We start from the raw sequence: 16,181 nt of genomic DNA on the forward strand, positions 1-16,181 counted from the left end.
GTATAAACTGTCCTTCCCTGATAGGTACTCTTCAGCAGATTTAGTATGGAGAGGCTTCTGTGACTTACTACGCATATTTTGCAACTACCTAGTACATAATGGACAGGAAACCAAAATCTGAAAAATCTATCAACAGCGAGACGGAGTAAGCCTGTTACCTTATTACCATGAAAACTGCCAAAGAACATAAAAACACTAGAAGAAATGTTATCCAGACATTTCCTTTTATTAGGACACTGAAACAGTTTAATGTACAAATGCTTTGTGTTAGTTGTAAATATTTCCTCTGCTTAAGCAGCATTTACAGCTCTGTACATTTACATGTGCACTTCTCTAGTCATCTTAAGATGCAAGACACTTTTGTGGTAGCAACTTCATAGATCAGTGAATGCCAACACTCCACAAGCCTGTTTAAAATAATAAGGTCCAGATGGAGTGACAGAAAGGAGACAGTACACCATTCTGTGCATTGACTGGGTTCATATTACAAAAGTGAAAAAAAATAAAATCAAAGTTATTCAGCCATATGTCTCTTTCTTTCTTAATACTCTCCTTATGCATTTCACCTCCTATCCAAAAATAATGATTACTATAATAAACAGAAAAGGCATCTGTAGTTTTTTCTATAAAAACCATGAAACTACACAAATAGCAATCAATTATTTTCAAATATTTAAGGAAAATAAATCTTTTTTTTAAAATATGAATATATATCATGTAGACATGTTTCTTCAAGATAAAATATTTTGAAAGTATAAATTCTTTCCAGTCCACCCCAGTCCTCATATATTGTAAAAATTGGTTTCATCAAGACAATTTCAATAAATGACCAACGTTTTACAGTTAAAATGCCCTCCTTCTCAACTATCAGATATTAATAGTCTATTTAAAAAAAATTAACAACATTTCTTTTTCTTCACTATTTAAAATACTGGATTTATTATCCGCTTAGCTGAAACTCTGTTCCAAGTATGTGGCAAAGTGAAATACATAAATTAATTGAAACAAAATTTATTTTCAAAAGATACTTTGAAGTTTGGGATAAAGTCCTCCTGTTTGATTCATCTCACAGTATCCTACTTAATAGGTTTACACTGAACTCCAGTCTCATGCCCACATCTGAAGAAATGGATGGAAAAATACCAATTCATCCAAATGTAACTACAAAGCAACTAACACAGATTTGTTAATATATTTATCAGCCAAGAGCACTGGGCAGTTAAGCACCTTAACAGGCTTCTGATTTTTCAAATGTCAGAAGTTTAATCAGAATCACCTGCTGTCTCCCTAACCCCAATCAACATTTTTCCCCAGAGCCATCCATTTCTTCATCTGCTTGCCATGACAGAGATATTTATCAAAAAAGTCAAAGTGAAGAGGAGCCAGATATGCTTAAATTGAACAGGGATTTCCCTCTCCACCAGTTACATTTCATAAGTGTCTTAATTTCTTACAGCGACCATGCATATAACCTGTCAGTAAAATATATATTACAAGAGCACTTCAGCTGCTATTAACCACAAGGTATTCACTTTACTGTGATCTAAATGCTTCTTTCCTACATACTGGTAAACAATAAAAAAGAACAAAGGTATTTTTACCAATGTTTTAATGGTGGGTATGTGTTTGTCAAATGAATCAGATTATGGCATTTCTTAGCAACATTTTTAAACTTTTTTTTCATCAGAACTACTTAGTTACAGATTTGAAATTGTTAGAAATTTCACTCTGCTTCTACCTTGTCATCACTTCATTTAAAGCAAAAAAACCCAACAAACCAAGAACAAAAATAACAACACAAATCCATGTATCTAAAATTTTTGTTAGTTCTCTAAGCACAACAAAAATTCTATGCCATTTGCAGACAACCTAAAATAAAATGAGAGAATTAAATACAGATTCTGCAACTTAGGATTTCAATGCCAATGGTTATTTGCTTACCTTCTCAAGCTTATCTTAACTCCAAAACCATTTAGTATGCTACACTGGAATCAAAGCACCTCATTTGTTCTAAATTTATACATCAAAGGCTTGACTTCACTCGAATTTGCAGGTTTCAATTATCCAGCCAAAAATGGCTCTAAAGCTCAAAGTAGAGCCATAACATTTAATTTCCATTTCTTTCAGTCTCTAAGGGTCTTCAAGATGACTATTCTGCCCTTCAGTTCCAGTCTGTAAAATGGGAGTCAGTCTCATTCTGCGTAATTTTTTCTCTTCTAAATTGTTGGCTTCTCACTGGCTTTTATTCATGGTTAAGAGAGAAAACATAAATGTCATTGAAAGAGGGATTCTCTTTCACACTGGGATTTCTTTTACTACATTACACAGATAATGATTTGACTATTTCCAATGTCAAGCAACAATCACAGAAGCACCCCAACATAACTCTAGGTATTCTATCTGAACATACACAGATGAAAAGTTTTGAAAACCAGCATAGAAACAGTCTCTGTGAACTGGAGGCAGCATAGACTATGCTTACCTAATGTAGAATATTTAACAACATATGGGTCGACCATGCTACAAAATCCAATTTTGTAAGTAAAAATCTGAATCAAACATGATTATATTTAACAATGATGTTTCTCAAAAATAGTCCTATATAATCCTTGTAGTAGCAACCAAAAAGGCACATAAGTACAAAACAACTCAACACATATTAGGCAGAATACAAAAATTTCAGACAGGTGTTCTTAAAGCAAAATTGTGAAATAAAAAGCTGTATTTTCTGTTTTATAAAAAGATATGTACTTCCTTACCAGTTTCCTATTGAAGTAAAGTGTCCATATATGTAATGTCCATCTGTGCTTACTTAAAATCCTGACAGCACCTCCAAACATTACTTTCAAGTTACTTGGGAATTGTATGTGCACAGATTGACCTGTGTTTAAGTAGTATTTGTACCATCTAAACTCTTAGTAGCTATCTGCGAGTCTTCCCTTCTAAGACATAGATGTTTACAGATAAAACAGAGCACACATCATTTTTGTGCTTAAAAGTAGTTTGACTAAGCTAGTATTTAGTTGCTGTTTCAAAATCTTGGTTCATTTTCCATGTTGCCTATTATTCCTTTTCAAGATTGGTACAAAGCTTCCTAATCTGAATATACTATAATGGAATTACAGCAGTTTCACAATTCAGACATTTCAATTTAGATATTTTAAAGATAATAGTACGAAAAACCTCACCCATAATATCAAACATGCATATAATTACATATGGAATGCAAAAATTAAATAGTATTTGATATTAATTTACTCTCTGGCCAGGCTTTCTTAAAACCTGGCTGCCAAAAATGGTTAGCGAAAGATATATAAACAAAAAGAATTGAAGGTCCTCCCTCCTATAATTCAATAATAAATGACATAATATAGCACAAAATTATATCTTAATGTGTTATCCTTTTGGTAATATTAGGAACAGTGTATTTTCATTTGGAAGGTGGGGAGGGATAATTGAAATTTATGTGAAGTTCCCACATTCTGAGAAAATGGAGAGAAAACACATTTTACATGGTTTGGGGTGAAACTGAATATTTATACACATTTTTGAGAACATTTAAGGTTTTGAGGAAATAAATTTAAAACTTTTTATACTAACTTATGAAAGAGTCATGAATTCAGTAGTGATATCCCATTTTAGGTAATGTGAGTAAATGGTAGAGTTTGAACCGGAACAACACTGTCATTCACTAACTCCAAAATTCAGCATTCTTCCCCTCACTGCATTTGTATCACTCTAGAACAATTTTGTTAGTCAGCTTTCAATGCCATCAGTGGAAGAATGTGGAAGTCACTGTACAGTGTAAAACACTTATCCTGATAATGTGGGGAAAGAGGAATCCAAAAATGGCAGTCTAATTCAACACAGACTGTGCAGCTTCCTTAAGAAGTGATGCAGCTTTGTCCAGTTCTTGTTCTGTTTGTTCCACTGTTATCACTACTCGAATACTAGAAAAAGAAAACCAGAACACAGAGAGTAAACTTTATTCCTAGTCTTCTGCTTAGAATTGTATTGTACTAATTTCAACACATTAAGATCACTATCTGTAGGGAAATCACTATGAATTCAAATTCAACCAGGAACAAGACATATGACTAAATAGATGTGATCAGACTACTTTTTGCCCCCATCTGCCACCCCACCATACACACTGCAGAGATCTGTTATCTTTTTTACCTACAGAGTAAGAGCAATTTTCCCCATGGAAACGTGCTTGCTAACAGGCTACATGCTGATCCCCAAGATACAGGTAGTTTTGACACAGTTATTTCATGGTACTAGCATCCTGTAACAGTCACTGAAAATATACCTCAAGACTGGAGCCTCTCCCATTTTTCCAAGAACCAACTATTCAATGCACTCTATTGAACAGAACTCTATCGTTGTATGGAAAAGATATGGCCATAGCCAAAAAAAACCAATCATGTAACACATTTTTTTTCTGCTAACCTGGGTGGAGGAAGACATTTTTCTTCTTTCTCCAAATAGCGAGCCTGTGTTAATGCAATACCACTATTCATGCACTACAAATAAAAAAATACAGCAAGTCAAGCAAGTCAACCTGGGAATTTCTGATAGCATATCCTTTTGATCACTAAATACATATAACTAACTTCTATTAATCTGGTGTCAAGATAAATGCAAGTTATTTCCCAAATGGAGGTTGTGAAGGTTGTGTAAAATCATCTCTTAATTTCAATACAGCTTTAATACATAAAACAGTTTAGGATGCAGTGCCTTTAGTTTTCACATCCATGTAATCAGGCAAACATACCAGATTTATCAGGCATTTAAATCCTACTTAAGCATATTTTCAAGGAAGTTAACTTCAGAATTTCTTTTTGTAGTGTAGCCTTGTTTACCTGCCACCTGATATATAAAGATATATCCACCTCACTTCTTCATGTGGGACAAAAATAACCAATGTGTATTGAGGAAGGGAAAAATACTATATATAGAATATGAGATTGTTCACACATAAAAAAAGCAAATTCATGGACTAAGAAGCAAAAGTTGACCCTAAATGGTTAAAATGCACCTCCAGAACACTCCTCTTATTAAAATAAAAGTTTATACAACAGTTTATGCAGCAGTTTATATGCAGATTTGAGCATTAAAATAGATAACAGGAAATAACTATTTCCTGAAGTAAGTAGTCTAAGATATATATATATTTTATCCAGAGCTAGAGACCTAATTGTAGGCAGGCAAGAAATGGTTAGAAGGTGATCTTTAACAGAGCCATATAATCAGCACAGAAACTAAGTTTCTTGCAGCATTCCTGCAAGATCTTTCAACAAATCACCCAACAAGCCTCCCTACCCTTTCTTCATTATTAACATTCAAAGGCATTGATATATTTTAATTACTACGGTGACACTTACATAATCCACAACTCTTTTGAGTAACTTCACATCATTTTCTCGAGATCCACAGCTCTCCTTCAACTGTAAGTGCAATGCTGGAGAAAAAGATTCTCCCACTACTTTTAAGCCAGAAATCCTAAAACAAATAAAAGGTCTTTGATGTGCATCCTACTTGAAGACATATTGAAATTCTAGATAAGCATTTCTCCTTTCTAGGTGCTGATAAAAGATGGATATTTCACTTTACTGATACTAATGTAGAAAAAACATATGTGCATTTCAGCTTGCATTACATAAAGATCAAGTTATCAAGCAAATGTTTTTCTAAGGAGTTTCAGTAAGTTTGTATAACAATAGTTACTCATCCTTTTGCAAAAAGGATCAATAACTCAGAAATTCTTTAAGAGTACTTATGAAGATGTAAGAGAAATGTCTGTTAGGTCTGTAATTTGCTGATAAAAACCCAGCTAGCTGGGTCAAGACACCTTTTTATCACTTCAGATATAAAGAAGAACAAATGTTCTTCTGAGGGTTTTGCAAGATTTGTCACGATTTATGATTTTATATTATTTCTTGTAGAAATTCTTTACAGCATCATCTGTCAGTCAGAAGGTTCTCTAAATTTAGTTATAGGACTATAATTGTTCCCTTATCTGTACATAGGAACAGTTGTTAACTGGGTTTCTAGAATTTGACTGAATGACAGACATTTGATTGTCATTGTCCTGACACATCACACATATTTAGGATTGATCTATTCCCATCCAAAAATCTGTATTCAATATCCAAGCAAGACCTCTGGTCCCCAAAATTAACAGGTCACATAAATGCATATCAACTATCAGGTGTCATTTTGATTTCTGGACTTTGATAAGCTTGCCTAATACATATTTTAAGAAGATCAGGCTTATTTTATGGTAGTATCATTCCAAAGAAGCTAATATAATTTATTGTGCATTAGAGATTTGTGTGAGTGTTTTTGAAAGTTATTACTTTCTGTAATATGTAACACAAAATTGTTGAGGAAGAAGAATTGTAAAACACAATTGCAATATTACTGCATGTTAAATGGCCGTTCAATATCACAGAAATTTCTGCCATCTTTTTAGTATCAAAACCTGACAGATAAAAAAGCTTAGTGAGTGTAGCCATCATTTAAAACATGAAAGTATTAGGAAGTTTTAAACCTTATTTTTCAGATAAATTCTAGCCATTTTCTCTGTACCTCCAGAACAATAGGTAATTTATTACATTTTAGCATTCAATCAAATATGTAGGAACAGTATTGTATTCAAAGTGATTGAAAGGTGCATTGAGTTCTCTGAAAAAGTATCTGCTTAGCTTCATCCCAAATGCTTTTATTTGTTTATTTAATTTTCAAAATGCTTATCAATACTTTGTGTCATTGAGAGCTATCACACTCTCCTAACAATTTTAATGTATAAGAGACTGCAGCCTTCCTCAATAGCCTTAAGATATTGAGGAAGGTATTGGACTCTTTGTAGTAGCACAACAGGGACAGTTGGGAAAGAATATTTTTTCTCCTTTAATACATATACAATTGAGTGTATCCCAGTCTAAGCATCTGTAAAACCAGAAACAGATTTGGGCAAGAAGAGTATTTCTTTAAAGCTCACATTATAAAGGCATAGCCAAATAAAAGCCAAAAAGCCCCAAACCCCACACTTACCCCTGTAAAGCTTTGTGAATCCGTTCACATTTAGCCCGGAGAGTCTGAAAAATGTCTATACACAAACAACAACAACAACAAAAAACAAAACAAAAAACAAACAAACAAACAAATCACAAAAAACCCAAACAAAACAGAAAAAGAAAACGCTTAGATTTCCTGTTAATACTTTACATTTCTCGAAGATTTCAAATATAGCATTTGGAACCAAACTAAGTATGTATATCCGCTGAACTTAGTAAGTCTCTTTACTACTCTTCTTAATGTTCCTGATTCCTATTTCTGCCAGGAAATGACAAGCTTTTAAGTCCTGACAAATGCACTACTTCCCTTTATCTCATTACTCCAGCTGCATATGGAGCTGCTGCTGTTCATGACTACATGGAAGGGATGACACAAACACTTTGTAATGGGATTGAAATGGCAGGTCCAATTTATAAATATCCATAAATATCTATTGCCACGCAGATTCTGCTCATTAAGGCTTTTCCCAATTCATGGCCATTCTTAAAGAGAAAACTGACTCCTGGATTTTCAAACTGTGGCTCTTTTCCTTGGTGAAGGCTAACCTTCCACTACACCTAACAGTCCTTTAACTTACTCTTAATTTTTTTCTTCATTCTATTTCACTTCAGACAACTGAACATGGGCTACCAAGTAAATTTTATTTATTTGTCACAAATTAAATAGTTTATCTCTGCAAATGTCCTCCAATCTGTTGATACAAATGAAGGTTAAAACCAAATTCACACAATTTCATAATTTGGCCAATTTTGTCCTCATGTGCTTCTTTCCAATTCCTTAAAAAAAACCCCAAACCCAAAAAACTTCTTTCCCACTAGGTGTTCTAGTGGCTGGGATTTGGCACTGCTGTGGTCTGGCCTCAATTCCAGGTCAGCAAAAAGGTTTTTCGAGGCCAGGTTGGATGGAGCTCCTGGTCTAGGTATCCCTGCCAATGGCAAGGGTGTTGGAACTAGATGATCTTTAAGGGCTTTTCTAGTTGACTCCCAGAGAAGAATCTTCTGTCTGCTAACTTTAGAGAAATACCCTGTATCTGGTCCCGTAATGAAAGGCAGTTTGCACCCTGATCCTTCCTGAGATTCTTGCCTGAATGCTTAACTAGAGAAGGAAAAAAACCCTAATTATATAGTGCAAGTGGAAAGGAGAGGGTTGCTCTGTCCTGAGGAAATATATTATCATTTGCTTCTATTTAACTTTCTCATCCTTCATTTGTGTGGAAGGAATATGTTTTTAAGGAAGAGACAAAGAGGCATATCACTGATCTAAACAGTAGAATAAAAATGTCTTATTTGCTTTTTAAAAACCATCTGTGTCCCTCTTAGCGTCAAATAACTTGCTTATTTTCATCTAGAAGACAGAAAGAGATGGAAACACTGAAGAAGAAAAGCGAGTGGGAAATAACATTAAGAAAAAACATGCAGGTAAAATTAATTAACAAAAAAATGAGAGGATATCAGAGTAAAAAGGTGGGAATAAAAAGTAGGGAGAAGGACAAGATATTAGTTTGGGGTGAAGAAAGACTGAAGGATAACATTTTCCTGAATTAAGTACCTGGATTATCCTCCATAATATTCAGAGCTTCAATAGCAGCAGCAGCTAATAAAGGAGGTAGGGAGGCAGAAAAGCAATAGCCTTGACCAGACAATCGCTGCGGGAGGAAAGGAAAAAAAAAATTGATAATAAGCTAGACAATGTTTTAAAAGTTAATTCATGTACATATTAAAAACCTCTCCTCCACACCTACAGGCACATGTAAGGATTTAAAACTAGGTCCCCGATTTATCTACAATATTTCATAGGAACCAGTTTCCGTGTAGAATGAAATACAGCATAATCATCTATATCCTACTTGCAAATGGGTATTAATAATTAACTCTCACATATAAGTAAATGATAGTGCCAGACTATTTATAAAGAGATCTGTCTTACCTGATGGTCAATAATAAAAGATCTTCCACAGCAAAATCCACCAATAGAAGCCAATGAATTTTCCATGTTTGCACTAATAAGATCTATATCATCAATCTGTGAGTTAAATTAACAAATTATTAAAAGATGCTTTTGATTGCATTGACTGTAAGTTAATTTATTAACGATACATCTTGTTTCATATTACCATGAATATTAGAGAAGATCCACCAAACCATGACATAATAAAATGAAAGTACAACTGAAATAATCACTTTAATCAATACAGAAAGGACATTTGAGAAATTGAGATTTATGGATCTGTAAATAAATTGCATACGATCTCTCTCTTCCAGGCATTGCAATGTGAAGTACACAAACAGATAAAATAAATTATTTAGATGCTGGTGACAATTCCACAATGCAGTCAGTGTGTCAGTGTCCTTCAAGAGTATAAGTAGCCCCATGTAGTCATTAGGAGGTAGAATGTGATAAAAATTAGGCATAAATCTAATTAAAATAGTCTGAATATTAGAGAGCCAATTGTGTTATTTCACTTGTTAATTGCAAATATTTTCTTTTGCCAGGCTTCAAAAGATTTTGTCTGTAAATGAATTTAATGTAAAAGTCAATTAAATGGAAAGGATTTAACATCGGTAATCAGCTGCTATCAGATAATCAGATAGCAGTTGGCATGTATCACAGTAACACTGTTTCATTTTCTAAATTAAGTTTCTCTTTTCCAAGTTTGGTGTTAAGTGAAAATAACAGGACAAAGGGGAAGACAGAATGAATTTTCTGAATTTGTTGTTTCACTTCCAAGCTGAATACAGACACTGAGAATGAAGTGAAAGATGCTCCAACTCAAACAGTGGCAAACAAAAAGCATTTCTCCCTTCCCCCCAGCCCAGGGGACTGTGGTAGTGAGCTGCAAGGAATACTATTTTGGATTTCCAAAGTAGTCCTCAGCTGCATAAACACCATGAAAAGTAGACCCTTGAAAAAATAGTTTGGCTGAATCTGCTGGTAAAGTACTATAATAACACCTTTCAAAGAACCATCAGAAGTTTTATCTTATTTTCCCCCATTGGAGTAAAAGGCAAAAGAGCAAAATAGGATGGCTATGCACTGCAAGGATTTTTCTTCTTTTCTCCAAGACCTCAAATATTTCTGCACCAGAGCGACACGTTCAAGTGTAAGTAGCTGGAAAAGACAGTATTCATTATCTCATGGAGTGTCCAAAAAAAGGATAGAATTATGCATTGTAAAAATTCTTTCGTTATCTTTGTCACTACAGATAAGTAAAACTATTTCAAGTAAACACATGAAAGACTTCCATGACCTGAAAGCTCTGGGCTGTTAAAAAAATAATATATTTAAATATATACAGATTTTAAAACCCCCTATATTTAAATGTTTACTGTACACTGCAAAAGTATCTGTTAATGGCACAGATATTAGGCAACAATTGCACAACTTGCTTCTGTACAAATCTCTTATTCACGACAAAAAGTACATACATTTATTCCAAAGTGCTCAGTAATTCCTCTTCCATGTGCTCCAAGGACGCCAAAGGAAAGGCTCTCCTCCAAAAATATTCTAACTTTGTATTTATACTTCAATTTTATCTAAAACAAAGGAATTTTTATAGAATACAAATCAGAATTTGGTGACAAAATGCATGGGGGAGATAAGGTAAAGAAAGACAAGGACAGCATTCTGAATACTGCATAAAAGTCAGCTCTAGAATTCTGTTCTGTCATTATGACATTTTAAAAGCCTTCAAAATTATTCCACCATGTAATACTAAAACAAATTTCATAAATGTTCATATATTAAAAATCCTCTTGTTTTTAATAGGTTCTCAAGTACTTTCAAGACAATGCATTCTTACACCATTTCTTCCGTCATCTACAAGAATAAAGCCTGCATAAAAAGCCATTTTATGCTGAATAGCAAATATTTTCCTTGAAGTCACTATTTCTGACATTTCTGTGAAGGTTTCTTTGTATCATACAGTGTAGCTGAAAACACACTATATTTTACAGTATAAAAATTAAGACCACAGGCAGACATTATTTTTAAGCGTCAATAGCTTCAGTATCCTAATCAGAAGTTTTAAAACAAGGGTAAAGTTTGAAATCACCATTTCATGAACATGTGAGAAAGCAGGAAGGTAAACAAAAAAATTGACACAGAACTTTTCCATGTAGGCAACACTACTATTTCATTAGCCACATACTTTATATGTGGTTCAAAAGGCAAACTAAAACCACTTACCAACTCTGGAAGAGGGCAAATGTCTCCTGTGTTCATATACAATCCTTCCACTACAATAAACCTTCGAGTTACACGGGCCTTGCGAGGATTCTTCAGGGAAAGATATGGTTTTAGTTTGTATTAATGGTTACTAAACAAGCAAATCTCTAAATATTTTTTTATAGGGAAGATTTTTCTGAAGGGAATGGCCACTTTTTCAAATAAGCTGTTACTTTAAATTTATACTTAGTATTTTTCATCTGTAAGAGAAGTTGAAATTACTCACTGGACAACTTTTGCCTTTTATTTATTGTGTAATAATTTCAAAGCTTTTAACTTCAACACATGATTTAAGAGGACTTGTTTTGCAACAAATCATAACCAATCCATTTGAACTTTAGGAATAAAATTCAACCACTGTAACTACAGAACAAATACCGCAAATCTTGGTCCCTATTATACTCATCATTATTCTAAGCATTTGGAAGACATTTCAACAAGTGTTTTGAGCACCAGGATTCACAATGCAGGACAAACCTCTTACAAGTACTGCCTTGTAAAACACAATGCAAAAGTATTCATAAAACTCATGTTACAAAGTCCTTGTCTGATCTCTGGACACAATACAGACCATTAAAATATCTCTCACTTGTTTCTGCTAAATTTCAATTGGTATAATTTCAGTTTTGCTGTCTTAAATTGCGATTCCTCTGTTATTTACTTTGAATCTTATTAGTATTTTCTGATCAAGGATATTTAGTCATACTTCTTTCATTTTTCAGTTCTTGTAAAAAGATTCAGAAACATCTATTTAACTTTTCTATGTGGTAGGTACCAAACTAATCACAGTAGGCTCTACAGGCTTTACCAACTCTAATGATATGACCTACCCTTTTCTAGTCAGTATGTCTTAGTTATACACACATGGTCTGTATTAAGCTCATGCCTACCAATTATATGTTCACATTCAGCTAATTACAGTAAGAAACTTTAACCATGCAGCTAACTCAAAGCACTCTGCTTTAACAAACCAAATGTGTTACACAAATTAGTCTGAAAACCACATCTAAAAACTCATGTCAAGATTATCTGACAAAATGTATTTTCCATTAAGGTACATTAACTAGTATGTTATCTATAGATCTGCTATTAATCAGATCAGTTCGTGATTTACACCGATGTAAAACTGATGGACAGTCTATCTACTTTTTTTCTAGGTCTTATCACAAAATCAGCATTCTTTAAATTGTCTGTGACTTGCCAGCATTCTGCGAACAAACCAAACAATCATGATAGCAACTCAGTTAATCCTTTTCAAACTCTTTTAATCAAGTTATCTGTACTTTCCGATCCTGGTCTTAGTAATTGCTTTTGGACATCCTCTTGCATTACTACCAGAATGAGAAGAAAGCTATCAAACTGAGTCAAATTTTTCATGAGAAAGAACATCTTAAGAGTTGAATGCATTATAGGGGAAGACTGAGAAAACAATGAACCATATTGATTCTATAAAGGATTAGCCATTTTTGTGCTGATCTTACAGTGTGGCATTCAAAGTGATAGTTAACTTGCATGACATACTAGGTAAATACAGTTATATAAATTTCTCAGAGATACAAAAAAAAACCTCTTCAATAGTTTTTAAAGAAAAGAAAAACATTATCTCACATCAGTCATCTGCCTGTAAAGATATTTCTCTGCTACTAATGCCTGTGAGCTCAGTTCAAAGAGTTAAGAAGACAAATGCAAATAAATAAATACTTTTCTTAAAAAATATATCTGAATTAAATAAGCAACATTAACTGCTCAATAGAACATAGGAAAACCAAGTAACTGCCTTTAAGCACTACATCCATTCAATTACACGACTCAGTAAAAAATGTGGGGGAGGTGGCACAAAAGAGTACAAATATTTCTTCAAAGGAATGGTACCTTTTGATCTTCAGTCTCTTGTTCTTTCAACAGTCGTTCAAGGTCAGCCATATCATTATGCTTAAATAACTTGATGTTACTACGAGATGCTTGTAATCCCTTCTGAATAGCAAAGCAGGCAGCTTCATCTCTGTAAATATAGCAAACCCTTCTAAGTTTGTTAAACACGGTGCAATTATTCAAAGAAAGCTGGTTTTAGGACTTGTCTTTCTTTTGAGCAGATATTTGTACTTAGGTGTAGACAAAACTAGACATTTTAAAGCACTGTAATTTTATTGCCATTTTGAAAACTCATTTCAAAGCTTCTCAATTTTATATGAATTACAGACACTAAAAGCAAGCCAGCAGGTTTTTTGTTTGTTTTTTTTTTTTTTTTTAAATCTACACTCATCCTTTTGCTTGCATGAGACAGCAGTTTAAGCATGGCATTCCATGGACCATGTAGAATATCCCAGTAATCATCCCAGAAATCTCTCACTTCTTTGCTCTGGGTCTTAGGAAAAAAGTGCAAAGATGTGCCTGTAACATTTACTGTAGTCCTCCAAATACTCAAAATGTCCATTTTAATGTCCTTTGAGAAATAATATCTCTGTATCCAAAGAACATTTTAAAGTGCTCAAACAGCAAATTTCCAACTATGCTGGGGTATGCAATTTCACAGCTGCTTAGGTGAATTAATCTTGTATAAGTGGCAACTAAACCAAACCTGTAAATGCAGTAATTTCAACTGCTTTCAAATACAGTTAGATCTTTTGTCAACGAGAAGCTGAAACAGTATGAGAAAACTAAATCCAGGATACAGTGGCATCCTTGAGTAGTGTGTGCACAATCTGGGCATTTGTCTCAAAATCACTGATCCAGAAGATAATAAAAGACAATCAAAAAACATTATTGAATTATGAAAGAACTTCTGTAAAGAGGTCAAATAGGCTTCAAGCCTTGCACCTAGAAAAGAGAGCACCAAAGAGAGATTTTAGCAAGTACAAAAGTACCATTGTGCTGTAATTTAACCACAGCAGGCAGCTGAGCCCCACATTGACACTTACTCCCTGCTTCCAGGGGAAAAATGCATGGGGGAAATCTCTGTCTAAAAACCAAATGCATTGATAGAAATTAGTAGGTATTATATTTGAAACTGGCATTTCTTCATATTTTTGATAAATGTTCAAGCTAACCATTTGCAAGTCATAGAAACACTGAGGCTATTAAAGACCTAAGGCACTGAAAGAATCAGAGGACACAAAAAATCCATCAACTCTTACTAAATCCAAACCCTCTTCGGTGCAGTAAATTGAGTATTGTTACATTGTTTCTCTCAGCTATTGAATCTTCCCTAGACAAATCATGACTAGCTATTCTTAGGTACCAGATACTGGACCTGCCAAATCATTTATTTGCTTCTCCATAGCTATTCTTCTGTTATTTTATTATGCAACAATATTTATCCAACTACTCCGTTGCAAATAGACATGAGAGGCTTTTCACCTCCAGCTCTTCTGGAAGAAAGGTAAAAAGCCAGCAGTAGACAGGAGAAAAGCAAGTGTAACTGTATAATTTAAGAAGAAAAATAATTACTAGAATTACATTAGTATTTGAATGTACAAGTTATTTTGCTTCTTTTGCAGCTGAGTGCCTACATCTGAGCTTTCACAATGAATGCACTAACTCATTTGTAATATTTGGCACAGAAAAAATATTTGAACTTTGTACTACAAAATGTACTACTTGATCAAAACCAGCAACATTTTATATTTTTCAACAATATGTTTAGTAATCATTAAAATAAGAAGAAAACAATTAGAAAACAATACTTACACAAACACAATGTCCCCTCTCTTTGAATATGCAGGGATAGCACTGGCAATGGTTGCAAATCCATATGAGTATATAATAGCTTCCTCTGTCCTCATGAATTTTGCTAGCCGTTCTTCTAATTCTAAGTGCACATCTATTTGAGAGAAAAATCAAAAATCTATTAGATAGCTAGCTTGTTTTCACATAAAAAAATCTGTCATTACTTTTAGAAATCATCTAATTGAAGCAAACAGAACATTTATGTGCAGGAATTGTATTAAAACAAGTAACTTCCCAAATCCTGGTTGCAACCATTCCAGCTTCACTTAAACTGACAAGTCACTTCTTATTAATCACAGGTTTTGACAGATCTGAAAATATTTATGCAACATGTTTCTCTAATGTCCTTACACCAAAGATGTTAAAATTGTGACTACATCAAAAATGATGCAGCATTCTTAGACTGCGACTAGAGAGCGCAGTTAGTACCATCAGGAAACAAATTATGTAATTTATAGCAATTGATGAGGTCCTGTTGGCAAACCATCAGTCCTTCCAAGCTGATGCTTCCCCTATATAAACACAGCTATCATTATAACAGAATACTGCTCTTGTCAGACTACAAGTCATAAACAATTTCCTGAACACACTCTAGCCCATTGAAAAGGTCACACCTCCAAGCCAGAGATTATTCAGCCTTAAGATACATTGACCCAATCAAACACACACCATTTCCCAAACCAATTTGGTCAAAGTGACGCATATCAAAAATGAAAATATTAAAAATTGTAATACCACATGGTGATTGGATTGCAGCAGAAAGTTAACCACAACATTAAGTATTCTGCCTAAGCAAAATAACCTGTATCAGGCAAACTGTTATTATCATTGTCTAAAACTATTGCTACTATCTGCTTCTGCTAGCAATAGACAGATAATTATGCCTTTTGTCAACTGGAAATAAATAAGATCAAATGCAAACAGAGATCATTACTGTGTGATTTGAAAGACCACTCGTGGGCAAGTGTTTCCTTTTTGCAATTACTGGAAGTTTACTGAAACTAAAATCAAATAAAGCAACACCAGTTATATGTACAGTTTCTTCCAATAGACTGTGGGGCATAGTTATCAGTGTTGGCTCTTTCTGAGCAGACACCAACAGAAAGGGTGCAGAAAGGAAGGATATCGTATAAATCCAAATTTTGCCA

General features: G+C 33.9%; 1 protein-coding gene across 1 annotated transcript in view; it reads right to left on the reverse strand.

The window, feature by feature from the left end:
• Positions 1-205: 205 nt before the first annotated feature.
• SPTLC1 (serine palmitoyltransferase long chain base subunit 1) overlaps positions 206-16,181 on the reverse strand; it is a 34,970-nt gene continuing 18,994 nt past the window's right edge. The window contains exons 6-15 of the mRNA XM_063179652.1: positions 14,995-15,127; positions 13,180-13,309; positions 11,269-11,358; positions 10,509-10,616; positions 9,010-9,105; positions 8,632-8,728; positions 7,060-7,114; positions 5,388-5,505; positions 4,453-4,526; positions 206-3,950 (exon numbers count right to left, since the gene is read on the reverse strand). Coding sequence (XP_063035722.1) covers positions 3,857-3,950; positions 4,453-4,526; positions 5,388-5,505; positions 7,060-7,114; positions 8,632-8,728; positions 9,010-9,105; positions 10,509-10,616; positions 11,269-11,358; positions 13,180-13,309; positions 14,995-15,127 — 995 coding nt within the window. The 3' untranslated portion in view covers positions 206-3,856. The remainder of the gene's footprint in view (positions 3,951-4,452; positions 4,527-5,387; positions 5,506-7,059; positions 7,115-8,631; positions 8,729-9,009; positions 9,106-10,508; positions 10,617-11,268; positions 11,359-13,179; positions 13,310-14,994; positions 15,128-16,181) is intronic.

Source organism: Melospiza melodia, chromosome Z (genome assembly GCF_035770615.1).
Source record: "Melospiza melodia melodia isolate bMelMel2 chromosome Z, bMelMel2.pri, whole genome shotgun sequence".
Taxonomy (NCBI): domain Eukaryota; kingdom Metazoa; phylum Chordata; class Aves; order Passeriformes; family Passerellidae; genus Melospiza; species Melospiza melodia.